The 15,862-nt window shown below is 42.4% G+C and overlaps 2 protein-coding genes across 3 annotated transcripts; both read left to right on the top strand.

The window, feature by feature from the left end:
• Positions 1-341: 341 nt before the first annotated feature.
• Positions 342-10,588, top strand: LOC105903016 (cationic amino acid transporter 2-like). Of its 2 annotated transcripts, XM_031587453.2 has the most exons (14): positions 342-1,617; positions 3,208-3,301; positions 3,580-3,613; positions 4,453-4,823; positions 5,159-5,314; positions 5,898-6,063; positions 6,162-6,298; positions 6,765-6,987; positions 7,325-7,461; positions 7,992-8,094; positions 8,233-8,363; positions 8,837-9,003; positions 9,300-9,408; positions 9,961-10,588. In XM_031587453.2, exons 4-14 carry the CDS (start codon positions 4,454-4,456, stop codon positions 10,089-10,091), a joined length of 1,830 nt encoding a protein of 609 aa, XP_031443313.1. In that variant the 5' UTR covers positions 342-1,617; positions 3,208-3,301; positions 3,580-3,613; position 4,453; the 3' UTR covers positions 10,092-10,588. The 2 variants fall into 2 exon arrangements, with proteins under 2 accessions (XP_031443313.1, XP_031443312.1); XM_031587452.2 differs by lacking the exon at positions 342-1,617 and having other exon boundaries at positions 2,308-3,301.
• Positions 10,589-10,685: 97 nt separating this feature from the next.
• Positions 10,686-14,681, top strand: LOC105903007 (platelet-derived growth factor receptor-like protein). The gene is made up of 6 exons (XM_012830703.3): positions 10,686-11,605; positions 11,951-12,257; positions 12,537-12,688; positions 12,967-13,260; positions 13,499-13,638; positions 13,858-14,681. The coding sequence occupies exons 1-6, from the start codon at positions 11,548-11,550 to the stop codon at positions 14,071-14,073; spliced, it is 1,167 nt and encodes a 388-aa protein (XP_012686157.1). The 5' UTR covers positions 10,686-11,547; the 3' UTR covers positions 14,074-14,681.
• The last annotated feature ends 1,181 nt before the right edge of the window (positions 14,682-15,862 follow it).

The raw sequence follows: 15,862 nt of genomic DNA, 5'->3' as shown, positions 1-15,862 counted from the left end.
CCCTAGTAACAATCAATTATGTCAGATCCATCACACCAAGGAACAATTAGCATGTAAAATGTGATGCTGATGTGGCCCAGGGTGAAAGTTAGTTTGACACCCCCGCACTAAGCCAATGCCTAAATAGATCCAGTCAAATACTGGTGGGTCTGTAATGTGTATTAAAATGAAAGCGTGAATAAATGTGTTCAGAAGTTTTGTCTTACATTGACACAACCCCATGGTCTTGGTTTTACCTCAAACTGCGCACTTCAATATGTTTTTTTTTAAGTAGACAGGCATGTGCACATGTATGCATACCTATATGTATGCATGTAGGCTATGCATGCATGTTCCTATGTATTTGCATGTATGCATGCATGTATGTAGGCTATACATGCATGTTCTTATGACTAACCACACTATGGACCTTGGAGGTCTCTGTGTTTACAGTGGAAGGCCTTTCTGGAGGTAAAAGCCCCGATGAGTAAAGTGCAGACTACGCTGAGAGGATGAGTCTGAGAGGCTGTGGGTGTCGGAGTGAGGGCGTGAGCAATGAGGGTCGCATGCTTGCCCTGGCATGACGGACCGTAATGCTACTATTTCTGTCCCAGCGAGCAGCCGTTCCAGTAAGGTGGTGAGGAATGTTGAACTGGAGCTGTGTGTGTGTGTGTGCGTGTGTATGAGCGAGGGAGATATGTAAGAGAGAAAGAGAGGGGGAAAGAGAGCAGCCAACGGAGAGTTCAAACATGACTGTATTCCAAGGCCAGGAACCACAACTTCCAGATATGGTAGTTTGTACTTTATTTGTGGTTCGCCCACTCACTTAGTTCACCGACCTAACATTACAGCCATTACTGTTCACCACAGTACACAAATATGAGTATGAGTCAGTGTGATTTATGATAATACAAGTACGGGTTCACAAGTTTAGTACAAATTTAAATTAAATAGCCTAAGCCCAAGTAAAAAATAGGAATAAGGAAAAATTCAGCCTGAACTAAAAATTACAATAAAAAACAAATTACAAAATGCTGTCCACACTGTTGAAACATTCATTGTCATTTGGCATTTGCCTCCCGAGTAACTCTGATGTCATGTCTCAGGACTTCATGTATGGGACAGAGAAAAGGTTGTTCTTCATCGCCCTCTACTGTTTAAAGATAGCATTACATGCTTACATAAATGCAAAAAATAGTCTTTGCTTTGTTTCTTATTTTTCTTATCTTATTTCTCTTTGTCTTATTTTACATCCAAAATTCATGTCCACGCAATCAGCATGACAGAGAAACAGTTACAGTTTGACTCCTCTTAGACTTCTAGTGACAGCGAGCTGTCATATTTTACAGTTGATATGAGCGAAGCATTTTTGACATTCAGCATGGGATTTGCTTCCACAGATCTCACCCTGTGCAGGGCTTTTCAATAATGACCACATTATGGGCCCAACTGAAAAGTGGAGTGAGAAAGGCTACTTTGTCACTAATTCCTTTGAGTGGGAGGGTCAAACAGGCCACTCTTGTATATATTGTCGTAAAAATCACTTTGCTTCATCAGAGTAAACAGGAGTGGATATATTTACCAGACCTAGAGCTAACGACTCTGTTGCAATTAGTTCTTTTTGGAATGCACAACAAGGTAAGAACAAGAAATATGTATTCATTAAATAATACCATGTCGCGTGGTAGGTTTGATGCTTTATGGGGTGCAAAAATGCAAAATGCAAAAATGTGTGAAATAACTGAAATCATTTGTGTCATCTTTATGATGTATGTCACATTTATGTCACGTCTTTTGCCATCAAGATATCAATGTTGTTGTTGTTGTTGTTGTTGTTGACATCTGACACATGCTACAGCAAGCGGATACTTTCCCCAATGTCCCATTGCTCCGTGAGTTTCGTCATGGGTGTGAACACTTTAGCAAATAGATTACTAGATTCTACTACAAATATTTTTCAAGACACACACGACACGTCTTCCTTTAGTTCAGGAGAAGTACCCCACTGAAGCGAGCCTCCTTGAAAACGGCCCTGTGCCCACGCAGTTAGGAGGAGGGAGGGCCTGAGGCATTGGTGCCAGGTGTAGAGAGAGCGTGGCAGGAGGCTGGATGCCATGGAGGATTAGGGGAGCTGGAGAGGCACAGAAATCCCTTGATGGGAGACCGGACCGGAGGGAGGCACCTCTAAAGGGAGAGTGAGAGCGCTGGCCTACCAAGACCTAGCCCTGAAAGAAGCTTTGTCTCGGTGCTCTCTCTCTCTCTCTCTCTCCCTCCCTCTCTCTCTCCTTTCTATATCTTTCTATCTCACTCTCCTCTTGGTCTATCTGTCTCTTTCACTCTCTTTCCATCTCTCTCTATCTCTCTCTCTCTCTCTGTATCTTTCTCTGTATCTCTTGTTGTCTTGAAGAGGTCTGATTACTGGACCATCCCCCGGACTCAGACCAGACTGATTGAGTTGATGGGAGGATAAGTGCGTGGGAGGTTTGGTGAATCCCATCCATGCAGTTTTAAAAAAAGAAGGTCGAAAGCAAGGCCACGGACAGACAAACCGCCTACAGAGTCATGATCCACACACAGCTGTGTTGCAAAAGCCTGTTCATACCCTGGTCATGGACAGTGAATGTTTGTCTAGGATTTTCTCACTCCATATTGTAGCAAAGATGGAAATATTCTTGAGATGTAATTTAAAAGGCCCACAGGGGTCTCAAACAACATGCCTCATTGAAAGGTACATCGGTTCTGTTACTACACCATATTATAATAGCACAGTGAAAATGTGAAATGCCATATACAATGCTAATCTACTACATGTTCAAGCAAAATATTTGCACACATGTTCTACTTTGTACCGTAGTTTTGCTATCGCGGCATAATTTCATGTACCCTTGAATTGCAGTGGCTGAGTAGTAGGGTATCTACAAAGTCACACATCACATGTGCTTGAAAGGGTTCCCAGCAGTGCTGTGTATCTCCAGCATGACCTTATCTTGAGAGAGATTATCAGAGTTGAACATGGCCCCTGCTTTACTTTAGGATTACGCTACCAATCTCAGCAAATGGCGCTTGAAGAGGACTTAAAATGATTTGCACTATTGGGCATCTGTACGCACTGTATCAAAAGCACCTCATTAATGTTCCAGAAAAAAAATACTTTTATTTTATCATCCACTTCTTTGTGCCTGTGTACGATATTACACCTCTCTTTACATGTATTATGTACTTCATAAGGAACAAGGAGGCTTGAAAAAAACTAAAGACCCTTTGGAATGTCGCTGAGTATACGGTCTGACCACACATAAGAACATGCAGTACCTGATATAGAGTGAGTATGTTTGAACGACTTTGATCTCTCCTACAATAACCTGTTACACAAAAAGTCTTACAGTGAAATTTCATGACAGAAGGTTATTCAAAATATGGTATACTTTGTGTGGATGGGTGTTATGTTGAAGCAGCAGGTGTAAAAGAAAGAAAATGCTTTTCCTCAGCACAATTGATATCAGTTAAGTTGATAAAAGTGTTTGCACATGAACTGGACATTTAAAAAAAGAAATGTGTGATTAGAGGAATAATGACCACTGCCAATTTTTCTCCTCAAAGACAACCCTCTGTTGCCGAGCGAAAACTAGAAAAGGTAAGTACTGCGAGCTTCTAAAGTCTTTTCTGTGAATTTGAATTGTAGTAATACACAACAGCTTCCTTTGACAAAATGTCCATACCAAGATGTATGTATGTAAATGTACTGTTTACTGTTGCTTCGTCCAATTAAATGTGAACTGAATTTGTAGAAAAAAAATGTAACCAGTGATATGATGAATTAAGTTATTATTCATAGCACCAGATAAATCATATTTAATCCAGATGTCATTCCCTCAAAGTACTGTATGTGTAAACAAATCTATAATTTCATTTCATTCCACTTGCTGTTCACATTATTGTTGACACTATCTTTTTAACAGTGTTTTATACTTTATACGTTTATGCTTCTTAACTGTACTTATAGCTTGTAATCTCACCGCCAATTTCCAACATAGACTTTAAACGCTTCATTTTTCATCGAGTTGAAGTAACGGTAGGATAGTAGGAACAGCAGTAAAATATTCTGAGTAGGAAAGTTTCAAACTTATCACCCAAGCTGTATGATTTCTGTTTTCAAGTGATATTATAATTTATGTAATTAATTAGTTACTGAAATGCATTCAGAGTTAACATTGACTGAACCTCAAGTTTCTCTCCCTCTCTCTCTTTCTTTTCTCTCACTATCTTTCTTTCTGTCCCCTTTCTCTGTGTCTATCTCACTTTCACTCTTTATCTCTCTATCTCTCACTCCCTCTAACTGTCCCCATCTCCCTCTCCCTCTCCCTCTCCCTCTCTCTCTCTCTCTTTCATTGTCTTTCTCTCCATATCCCTCTTTCTCCCTCCCTCTCTCCTTCTCTCTCTTCTTTCCGCGCTCCTTCTCTCCCTCACACTCAGCATGGCTTATCAGAGGGTTCGCTCCTTCCTCCTGGGCCTGTCCCGCAGGAAGCCGCTGGAGCCTGAGGGCGAGGTGTCCACCTTCCACCGCTGCCTGACCACCCTGGACCTGGTGGCGCTGGGCGTGGGCAGCACGCTGGGCGCCGGTGTCTACGTACTCTCTGGCGAGGTGGCACGCACTCAGTCCGGACCCAGCATCATCATCTCCTTCTTCATCGCCGCCCTGGCGTCCATCTTCGCCGGCCTGTGCTACTCCGAGTTCGGCTCCCGGGTGCCCAAGACGGGCTCGGCGTACTTGTACAGCTACGTGACAGTGGGGGAGGTGTGGGCCTTCATCACCGGCTGGAACCTGCTGCTGTCCTACATCATAGGCAAGAACCTACATTTATCATAGCAGTAAACCTATAATAAAAAAATACAACTCATACAAAATACAATACATAGCTACATAAGGAATTTGGCATAAGGAATACATATAATTTTACTATTATGAGGTCACTATCGAGGTTTTGTGGTTAACAAGATGTTTTTCATTTTTACAATCAACAAGCACAGGATATGTATGATGCGTTTGTTTCGATTACATTAAAATGAATGTAATTTGTAAACCTAACAAGTACCCTTTAACATTACTATGTGAATCACATGTTTTTTGGAGAAGGTTTGAGAGTTTAAGTGTCTCAACATCCTGTGATTGTTTATCAAGGCACATCAAGCGTTGCCAGAGCCTGGAGCGGCACATTGGATGACATGATTGGGAATGTAATGGCCGACTACTTAAGCAAGCACGCCGCCATGGGCTTGCCTGGCCTGGCTGCCTACCCTGACTTGTTTGCAGCCGGGCTCATCATGCTTCTAGCAGGTCATGCATTTTGTTCATTAGGTGTTTGTTTGTTAAAGCGAAGTAAAGTAACATAAGCTAGGTAAAGTAACATAAGCTAAGTCAAGTAAAGTAAGTAAAGTAAAGTAAGTAAGTAATGTAACATAAGCTAAGTAAAGTAAAGTAAGTAAGTAAAGTAAAGTAAGCTAAGTAAAGTAAAGTAAGTAAAGTAAAATCAAGTAAAGTAAAGTAAAGTAAAGTAAAGTAACGTAACGTAACGTAACGTAACGTAAGCTAAGCTAAGCTAAGCTAAGCTAAGCAAAGCAAAGCAAAGCAAAGCAAAGTAAAGTAAAGTAAAGTAAAGTAAGCTAAGTAAAGTAAGTAAGTAAAGTAAAGTAAGCTAAGTAAAGTAAGTAAGTAAAGTAAAGTAAGCTAAGTAAAGTAAGTAGGTAAAGTCAAGTAAGCTAAGTAAAGTAACATAACCCAGCAATCATTTGCCATGCATGGTGTTGCATGAATTCATTTTTGAAAGATTGAAGATTTTTTCAGATTCCATGATATGTAAAAGGTAAAATCACTAATCTGACACATTTTCATAAAACCTTTGTTCTTTTATCTCATTCAGGTCTCCTTGCTTATGGTGTGAAGGAATCAACAACAGTTAATAAGATATTCACCAGTGTGAATATACTAGTGCTGGTCTTTGTAATAATAACTGGCTTCATCAAAGGAAATGTTGATAACTGGTATATCACAGAGGAGGCGTTACAGAATGCTACAGCCCAGCTTGAGTAAGCCTATGGATTCATGTTTATGACGGTTGATATTGTTTCCTGTATTGCCATACATATTGTTTCCATCGCCATTATTCATTCCAACCCCTCTACAGAAATTTGACGTCCTCGGTCAACGTGACAAGTGAATTTGGAGTTGGTGGATTCTTCCCCTACGGTTTTGAGGGAACACTGGCTGGGGCTGCAACCTGTTTCTATGCATTTGTGGGATTTGACTGCATTGCGACCACAGGTAATGTTGTTTAAGACTCTGTTTCAGAGGCAGCCTCTACAGGACTTTTAATATATAGCGTCGGCTGCAGTGTGGTAACACCTGTCAGTAGTACGTCCTAATTATGGCTATCACAAGGATTTATCTAATATTTGCTTTTATGGTTTGCCACTTTAAACAAAGCATAGTTCTTTCATGAATATTGAAATGAAAGTGCTATGCAATGTATATGTACAGGCGTGAATGACATAATGTCACACAGACATGTTAAAAACAGCCACCTCCGATCATGTTTATTGATCATGGATTGATCTTCTGTCTCCTCAGTCCTATGCCCTGATCAATGGTTCCTGGCACTCTCACTCAGACTCTCCCAGAACTGTTAATAAGATATTCATAAATTAAGGAAGGTCATTGGTTCACAAATCATTAATAGGTTAAAAAGAGTCACTGTTGGCGTACCTGCTTTGTTCCTCTGCACCCACAGGTGAGGAGGTGAAGAACCCGCAGCGCTCCATCCCCCTGGGCATCGTGGGCTCTCTTCTCATCTGTTTCCTGGCCTACTGCGGTGTGTCGGCCGCCATCACCCTCATGATGCCCTACTACCTGCTCAACATCCACAGCCCCCTGCCCGTCGCCTTCACCTACATCGGCTGGGGCGCAGCCAGATACGTGGTGGCCGTGGGCTCCCTGTGTGCCCTGTCAACCAGGTAAAACTGTGACAGGCGATATCCAAACTATTGCAGATTGGTCATGAGTTGCTGTAATTTGATTTTATCAATACTACCTATGTAAATTGAAGTTGTGTGTGTGTGTGTGTGTATGTTTGTATGTATGTATGTATATGTGTATGTATTTTTATAGCTAGTCTGTCTGCCTACCTATTTATCTGTCAGTCATAATATGCTTTTTGCAACATAATAAATGATGCCTTCTGACAGGTCCAGAATTACATTCTATGACAGAGGGTCAAATGAACGTAGCCAAAGTTCAGTGTTATATTGCATATACAGTATGTCTCATATATGACTTCATTCTGACCTTCAGTCTCCTAGGCTCCATGTTCCCTATGCCTCGCGTTCTCTTTGCCATGGCGCGAGACGGCCTGATGTTCAAATCCCTGCGCAAGGTCAACCCTCGCCAGAGTCCCGCCGTGGCTACCATCGCCTCTGGCATTGTAGCAGGTATAACACAAAACAGAAATAAACACAGAAATAAACTGAACAAAACGGAGCAACTCCGTTAAATTCCATATTCCTCGTTACACTGTAATGATACCATTATGCTAGTTAGTGTGTAACAACACTTTGATTAGTGTGAAGGTCTTTGTATCTACATAAATCTAACCTTGACCTTAATCCTGACTTAAAGTATCGTTTTAAAGAATAAAATATCAGTGTGCTTCTTTGTTATTTAATATATTACACTGTACTCACTGTACTAAAAAAGGACTATGTAACATATCTCAAAATGTCTTTCCCACACCGTGCTGACGCAAAAGCTCACAAGACTCATTTCCCAGTGGTGAAATCACTGAAAACTGTTTTTTATGCTACAGTGCACATTTCCATCTCCACATCTCACCTCCTTCTCCTTCTAACCCACTCTCTACGGGCCTCCTGTGCCCACCACCCTGTCACAAGCTTGATGTTTTGTGTGTTCTATCTAAAGCGCTCAGCAAAAACGGCATGTTTCTGTTTTGTTTTTTTCTCAGCAATAATGGCCCTTTTATTTGACCTGAAAGCCTTGGTTGATATGATGTCTATCGGGACCCTGTTCGCCTACACACTCGTGGCCATTTGCATTCTCATACTCCGGTTTGTACCTCAGCTGACTCAACCGCATCAGTGTGTATATAGAGTATAAATAGACATAGGCTTTGACTCTTGCATCTGATACATTAAAATTCAACTGTTTTTTTTCCCTATCTTTTCTCACTCTCTCCCTCTCTCCAGGTACCAAGAGAGTACATCTGAGGAGAATAATTTCCACATGTCCCCGACCTCCACGTTTTCTTTTCTCAAACCTCCATCCTACCCAACGAAGGAAACTTCAAAAACAGTCACAACATGCACCATATTTGTTGGTATGAATCCAGCACCAATCATTGCATAACACCTGTGCTTAAAAAACAGCTGGAACACTTAGTATTTATCGGTATTTGTCATTAAATGAATAATAGATTATAACATAAAATATTATAATATAAAATAACATTTTTATTTTGTCCAGTAGTATGTTATAAAACAGAACATTGTAGTTTATTTTGTCCTGCAGTATGTTGTAAAACAGAGCATTGTAGTTAATTTTGCAGTATGTTTAGATCGTATACAATATAATACTATATATGTTGATATATTTGTGGGATATATTACTAGATTTAGGGGAGTGTATTTCAATAAACATTTGACACTACTCCTCCCTGTCCTAAGATGATTGACCCACTGAATGATTCACCGTTCTTGAATGTAGGACCAAACGGAGACACTTCCTCACACTGGCCCACATCTGTTTGTGTTGTTTTGTTGTGTCCTTGACCCCTCTCCACCCCCTTTGCAGCTGTCGTGGTCGTCATCCTGAGTGTCTTCATGACGAAGGCCATCCAGGCGCTGCTGCTGCTGGAGATCTGGAGCCTGCTGTGCCTGTCCGTCATCCTGGCCGTGCTTGTCCTGACCACCCTCATCATCTGGAGGCAGCCGCAGAACCCAGCCCAGGCTCCGTTCATGGTGAGGGCCAGACCAGACGCCTCTCTCCAGGGGGCCTCCGTGTAATAAGCATTCTGGTCTGGGATGGAGCGAAGGGAAATGATGGGCTAGTAGAAATGATTCTGAAGGCTCTTGACAGCTAGCCAAGAGAGCAGGCATGGGAAAAAAGCATGCGCTGCTCAGTGAAAAATGTGCTGAGTTTTTATTCAGATTTTTTCAGATTAAGTCCCAATGCAAATTGATTGTGCCTTGTACATACTCCCAGACATTCAGCTGAGGCTTCCTCAGGTTTATTAGGTTTTGTGTCTCCGGAACAGGTCCCCTGTCTGCCCTTGCTTCCCGTGGTGAGTGTGTTCATCAACGTCTACCTGATGGTCCAGCTGGGGGGAGACACGTGGATCCGATATGCTGTGTGGATGGCTGTGGGTGAGTCAGGAGATCTAGTTTGATCTCTGATGTTCACCAAGCACTTTCTTATAGTGTGGCACTCATGTGCCTCTCCAAGGCTTGTGTTGAGCTCCCACTGCCTCCAGCTCCTCCTAGCCCCGTAGCGCCGCTCGCTGCTCTGTCAGACCTCTCTCAGCTGCTCCCCAGCTTTGGCAGCCACGTCTCTGTCAGGAGCTGGGGTAGCGTGAGAGTCCTCCAGCATTGCTGTCGTCATCCCTAATTACTTGTTACTTAATTAGATTCACCGTTCATGGTGGATCAGATGAAGAGCATTCTTGTCTTAAACACATGTGCACACACACACAGACACACACACACACACATACGTACATGCACACACAATCCAGTACACAAATGTACAGCACCCCATACCAGTCAAAGCTCATCCCAAAGCACATAAAGATACTGAACACACACAAGTACATAGATATAGGCCTGTGTGTGTGTGTGTGTCAGTGTGTTTAAAAAGTATTATTATGGATGAAGAAATACGATTATATAATATACTGCCTCCTGTCTCTGTGTGTGCAGGGATGCTCATATACTTTGGGTACGGGGTCCGCCACAGTGTCCAGAAACAGAGGCTGCTCAATAACCTGGTCCCCATAGAGACCATCGAGGACAAACCTGGGAAAGGCGGTGCCAAAGTAGAGTGTTCATAAACCTCAGGAACCAAAGTTTGTTTGTATGTCAAGAGCTCAGCCTTAGTGCCACGGTTGGATGCCAATGTTGTGTAATAACACTGGGCAGGAGGAATGTGAGTGAGTGTTTTTATGTCTCTGAAATGCTACCATTGAAGAGGGCTTACTATTGTGTGAATGGATCTTTTTTGTACCATTCCTTTTATATATTTAAGTATACCTTTAATTTAGTGTCAATTTAAATCGAACGACAATGAGAATAAATGTAGAGAGACATGTCCTTATGGGGAGCAGCGCAGGAGAGTTTGGCACATGTTTACATTTTATAGTGCAGGTCAGATTATTGGCTTCTGGGCCAAATATTAATAACTAATTGACTGCTGCATGGCTGTATAAGCTGTATAGCAGAATTGTCTAACATTGTGCATACTGTGGCCATTTTACGGACTTTATATATCTATTAATAATGACATTGCTGCTCAAATCAACTGTAAATAAAGAAATAACCCCTACACTAATCTCAAACATGTTCTTGCTTCACTAGTACAATTAGAGTCAAGGTCACAGCGTGGTCATGCACACTACTTTGTTTCCCTTGAGTAAGTTGTCAAGAAGAAAGGCTTATTACCGTCTTAGTGCCCCAAACGCGGAACGAAACAATGCACCCATTCACACAGGCTTACCTGTCCTGTATTTACCGCAGATTAGGTGCTCAAATTCAACGCCAGGCTTGGCTCCTCTGAAAACTGGGTCACTGCGCTGTAAAGAGTTTTCAGGGTATAGATTGCAAACTCAGTGCCCTGACAAGCTCCAGTCTGATGAGTTCTTATCTCTTAATGAGTCTTACGTAACCATAGGGAATGTTTACAGCACAGTAAGACCATGTTTATTACAAATTTAGATTCCGTGCAGTATTGACGAAGGCAGAAGCAATGACCCACTTTCTTTTCACTTTGGGGGGTTGCTTGGTGGAGTAAAACTGCACAGCAATGATGCGAATATATTGTAACTCTCACAAGTTTATGTACTCAAACTTTTTGTGCATCTCGTGTTTTGCACTATGTTTGGAGGATGTCAGAATGGGGGCTGCACCAGGGACACTTTTTCAGCAGCTAAATAAACATTCTTTGCTATTACAAATGTGGGGGCCTACCCCGGGTGGCTGCTGATTGGCCAAAACGCAGTTAAAAGGGTCCATTGAGCCGAGTCGGAGGAATTTAGGGTGTCCATGCCAGTCTCCCGACAAGAATTTGCATGACTCTGGTAAACAGCTGACCACTGACTTTGCAGACACCTTCCCTCTGCTCTCTAGAACGTTCCTCTCTCTCTCTCTCTCTCTCTCTCTCTCTTTCTTTCTTTCTTTCTGGTCTGTCTCTATTCCTCCATCATTTTGCGCTCTTTCTCACTGAACTGCTGTTGAACTTCTCCTGAGTTAATCTCTTGCTCACCGTCCGGGGCTGAAGTTAATTCTGCAGCAATGAAGTGGCGGGTGATGTTTGGCGCCTTGCTCATGTCCCTGCTTGTCGTTCAGTTTGGTAAGTCTCTTTCCTCCTGTTGCCATATGGTCATGTTTACAACTGTCCGGCTTACACTGAGGTTTGCCTCTTCTGTGACATATGACAAATAGATAGTTCTAGAACTGAACTGAGAGGAATGACTGTTTCATTGTAGTCTGCAGTGCATGCTCAATATTTTATTGTAAAACATTTTATAATGGCGTAAAAAAAAACAAAGTAACTAAATAAGGCAGAAACCTCCCGCTGTGGAGTTAATTGGGATTTGTAGTTTTAGTAGGAAGTCCTTGTTCGTCTGCCAACAAGGGCCCTGGTGTGATTTCAAAAGCACTTCCTCTAATATCCTTGTGCTGCCTTGTTCTGAAGGACATTGCCAAAACGAGGACAAGGATGCAAAGAGCGCCACAGAGGAGAAACCTAAGGAAAAGGTCCAGACGGGGAAAGGAGCGGGGAAGAAAACCAAGACTTCCACGGCAAAACAAAAAAAGAAACAGCCAGCCCAGTCATCTCAGGGGGCGTACCTCACCCAGGTGGTGAACAAGGGCAAGTTTCAAAGGGTGGGGGACACTCTGAGCGTGCCTGCTGGGGAGACGCTGGAGCTGCGCTGCAAAGGCGCCCCTGTCCAGTGGGCGGTGCCCTACTACCTGGAGGAGGAGGATGCTGGGAGACTCAAGTAAGCCTTTCCAATAGGTTGCCATGTCAACAGTGGAATATACTGTATCTCAATGGTGAAAGTAAAGTGTTCCCATATCCTCAACTAATTTGTGAAAAGACTTAATGGATGATTTTAAGATCATAAATTCAAATACAATAATATATAATGAGGCAGCAATGAAAATATTTTTGACCTTACCTTATACCTCCAATAGTTTCCTAATTTTCCCCAAAATACCTCAAAATGGCTTTAATTACGCAGCTGTAAATACATCTATGCTGTTCTTTAAAAAAACAGAATGGTTCAACATGGTCGCTATGGCACACTGATTTTGGCAAACGCCACTGGAGCGGACACTGGCGAGTACACCTGCTACCCCATGTACTGTGAGGACACAGACTGCCGGAAAGAGTACGACAAAGCTGTCAAGGTCTTCATCTTTTTCCCAGGTGACGCTCTCTTTTTCTTGCAGTGACAGAACTAATGAATGCAGAATATTCTAGCTACTCTGTGCTTGTAAGAAACTTGATTTACAGTAAAAAAAAAAAGGAAAACCAATGAAAAACAAAATAATAGCCTACTGTTTTTGTTGTAGGTTTTGGCTTCCAACAACAACCAATATTCAAATGTTTAAAGTCTGCAACAATACAATTTAGTGAATAGTCTAAACTGCAATCAGCATATTCTGAGTAGGGTACTGAATAAAACCGTCCTGCCTCACCTACAGACCCTCAGGAGCTTTTTGTCCCATCTTCGGACTACTACGAGGTCATCCAGCTGCGCACCAACTGGCCTACCGTCCTGCCCTGCCAGGTGACAAACCCCAAGGCCAAGGTGACTCTGCACCGGGAGTTCCCCCCTGAGGAGGTGAAGGTGGACGGCACAGAGATCTCGTTCGACGTGAAACGGGGCTTCACCATCCACCGGCCAAAGCAGTACCATGCCGGCTCCCTTTCCTGCGAGGCCAGCCTGGGCAACCTCAGGCAGAGCTCAACCAAGTACATGCTCATCTATGTCAACTGTAAGGACTTTTTTTCTAATCCATAACATTTTTTACAAACTGACAACATACCTCACAATTACAAAATGACAAAGACATTTTATATAGTGACTTGATAACTGTAACATGATAACTGTAACATGATACCACTGAAATTCCATAATGTGTCATTTAGTGTCCGTAAAATGTAAAATTATGTCATAATGTCTCAAAGAAGACGTGAGTAATTTGAACTGTAACACCTGCACTTTTCTCATAGACCCGTCAGCCCCTCCTGCCCCTGTTATCCAGGCCTCTGCCAGCTCTGTGTCTGTGGGGTCAAATCTCCAAGTCACGTGCATTGTGGTGGGAGAACAGGATGTTGTTGTGGAGTTTACCTGGGAGTATCCAGGACAGCAGGTAATTTACTCAACGGTGACACAAACAGCAAGGCTCATCTCCTTGCTACACACCAAACCAGCAATGAAACTGACCCTGAACCCAATACTGATTAGTCTTGTAGTAAACGTGCCATATAAATACATTTTAATGACTTCAGAAGTCAGATTAACAAGATTAACGTTTAATCCCACTGCCAAGACAAAGTCTGTAAAAATGCCTGCATTTTTCCTCTGGCAGATCGGTCGACCCCTCTACACCCAGGATAGCGTGGAGGCAGCCAATAACATTGGCCGTCTACGGCAACGATCCTTGTCCATCATCATGGTGGATGAGGTGAGGGACGTGGACCAGGGCACCTACACCTGCACTGCCCAAAACCTGGAGGGGTCACGTTCTGCCTCCACCACAGTGAAAGTGGTGCCCAAAGTCAATGCCAAGCCCAGAAAGCCGTGAGGGAACGTGAGGAAAGATGCGATTAAACTTCACCTGATTCTAGTAGCACTTTTCTACTGCTAAAGGAGTTACTTAGTGTTCAGCATCCATTTCGTGCTAATGCACACTGTATGCTGAGCTGCTATCTATTTATAGGACCAAATTTGGGAAGCACCATGAAGCATCAAATGCAGAATGCATAGAGTTCAAATGCAGAATGCATAGAGTTCAAATTGTTTCTGATTCTATCGTAGAATGCATCCATATAAACTACATGAATAAATCTAATCATCTCTGATTATTTAAGATGGCTTAGCAGGGGATCCAATACCACCATGCTTACCACATACAGTAGGAGTGAATTCAGAGTGTGTTAACGCCAAGTAGATGCGTCTGTTTCCAATCATGGCAGAGAAGAGGCAGTGTTTTGTATTTTTTTTAAATGGCATTGTGTCAATTATGTTGTCTTTAGATGGGAAGGTGTAGTAGGAATCCTCTAAAAAGGGTTTTGTTTTTTATTTAAAAGAAATGCAGGGGCTGCATAAGAATGTATGATTGTCTCATGTTCTGTGATTTTTACACGATTATATCTTTTACGTCTTTCGTAATAAAATATTCACAAACACATATTTTCATGATGTATTCGGACTGGGTTTGTTTGTCCTTTCTGTAACTGTGGACGCATAGCGCAAAAGCAATTATTGCAAAAGCCTATTTGCTGCAAAAAGAGTTGTATTTATTTAGTTTTTACATGTATTTATATATTTATTTTGATTCCATTCATTTGGTGAAATTTCCCATAAGCAGCACTGACTAATTGCACACTAATAGCAGCAGGGGGCATCACTTGAGAAAGTGGCAGTAACGGCCTTGGGCCGCCTGCTTACTGAATCTCATTAAATCATCAAAGACGCATAGAATGTATAGACGTTTTAGCAAATTACAGAATTGCCCATGCAAAGCACGTAGGCCAACTTCACTTTTAGCTTAAATTGGATGGCTGTTTTGTTGGCAGTCACAGACTTTTTACCACTGCAATTAATTAGACGGTGCAAATTTATGTCGTTGTTAGATCCAAACTTGAATAATTCCTCCTCTCGCTTTCTCTCACTCTCTCTCACACACAAACAGAGAGAGAGAGAGAGAGAGAGAGATACACACGCTGTCGCTCTCTCTCTTTCTCTTTCACACACACACTCTCTCTCTCTCTCTCTCTCTCTCTCTCTCTCTCACTCATCACTCACTAACTTGCTCACACACATGCATATCTTCACCCTGCGTGACTGGCTCTCTCTCGGTAACTTCACACAGGAAGCACGCATGCACTACTCAGGTGTGTGCCTTGAGGCTAAGCTAATGTGCCGTCTGTGGTAAAAGAAAGATAATGACAGGGTAAGGATAGGCTTGAAAGATGCGCATGTCATAAAGTCTGGAAACTGACGTTCAAAGCCCCAGTAAATGCAAGTAGATGTCTTTAAGGTGGTCTTTGTCATCGGGATCGGAGGATGCTGATTTAAAGGCCTTTGATGACATGCGACGGTGGTGGTGGGGGCCGAACACAGGGCGGGTGTGTGACTGTACTTGTACTCACTGGCCATCCAGTTTTTCAGAGCAAGAAGTAGAGTTTCAGATAAAATAGTCATTACGGGAAAAAAATCTATGTTATCTATGTTTGTCAGCTTGCCCGGAAAACCACTGTCATAAAAAGAGTTTATAACATAGGTCTACTGGTAGGAGAGTCACGTTAGCCAGATGGATGCTTAAGCCTCGGTGGATACTGCCCAGAGAAAACCGTGCTAATCAAAAGTAG

The sequence above is a fragment of the Clupea harengus genome, chromosome 20 (genome assembly GCF_900700415.2).
Source record: "Clupea harengus chromosome 20, Ch_v2.0.2, whole genome shotgun sequence".
Taxonomy (NCBI): Eukaryota; Metazoa; Chordata; class Actinopteri; order Clupeiformes; family Clupeidae; genus Clupea; species Clupea harengus.
The sequence above is the reverse complement of the archived record's forward strand: the minus strand, read 5'-3'. Positions and strand labels throughout refer to the sequence as shown.

Bases quoted from the DNA above. Each gene is read 5' to 3' on its own strand.
- LOC105903016 (XM_031587453.2), top strand. From the start codon at position 4,454: ATGGCTTATCAGAGGGTTCGCTCCTTCCTCCTGGGCCTGTCCCGCAGG. The intron at 5,315-5,897 runs GTCATGCATTTT...TATCTCATTCAG, and splicing joins GCTCATCATGCTTCTAGCAG to GTCTCCTTGCTTATGGTGTG. The intron at 6,988-7,324 runs GTAAAACTGTGA...TCTGACCTTCAG, and splicing joins CTGTGTGCCCTGTCAACCAG to TCTCCTAGGCTCCATGTTCC.
- LOC105903007 (XM_012830703.3), top strand. From the start codon at position 11,548: ATGAAGTGGCGGGTGATGTTTGGCGCCTTGCTCATGTCCCTGCTTGTC. The intron at 12,258-12,536 runs GTAAGCCTTTCC...TTAAAAAAACAG, and splicing joins GAGGATGCTGGGAGACTCAA to AATGGTTCAACATGGTCGCT. The intron at 12,689-12,966 runs GTGACGCTCTCT...CCTCACCTACAG, and splicing joins GGTCTTCATCTTTTTCCCAG to ACCCTCAGGAGCTTTTTGTC.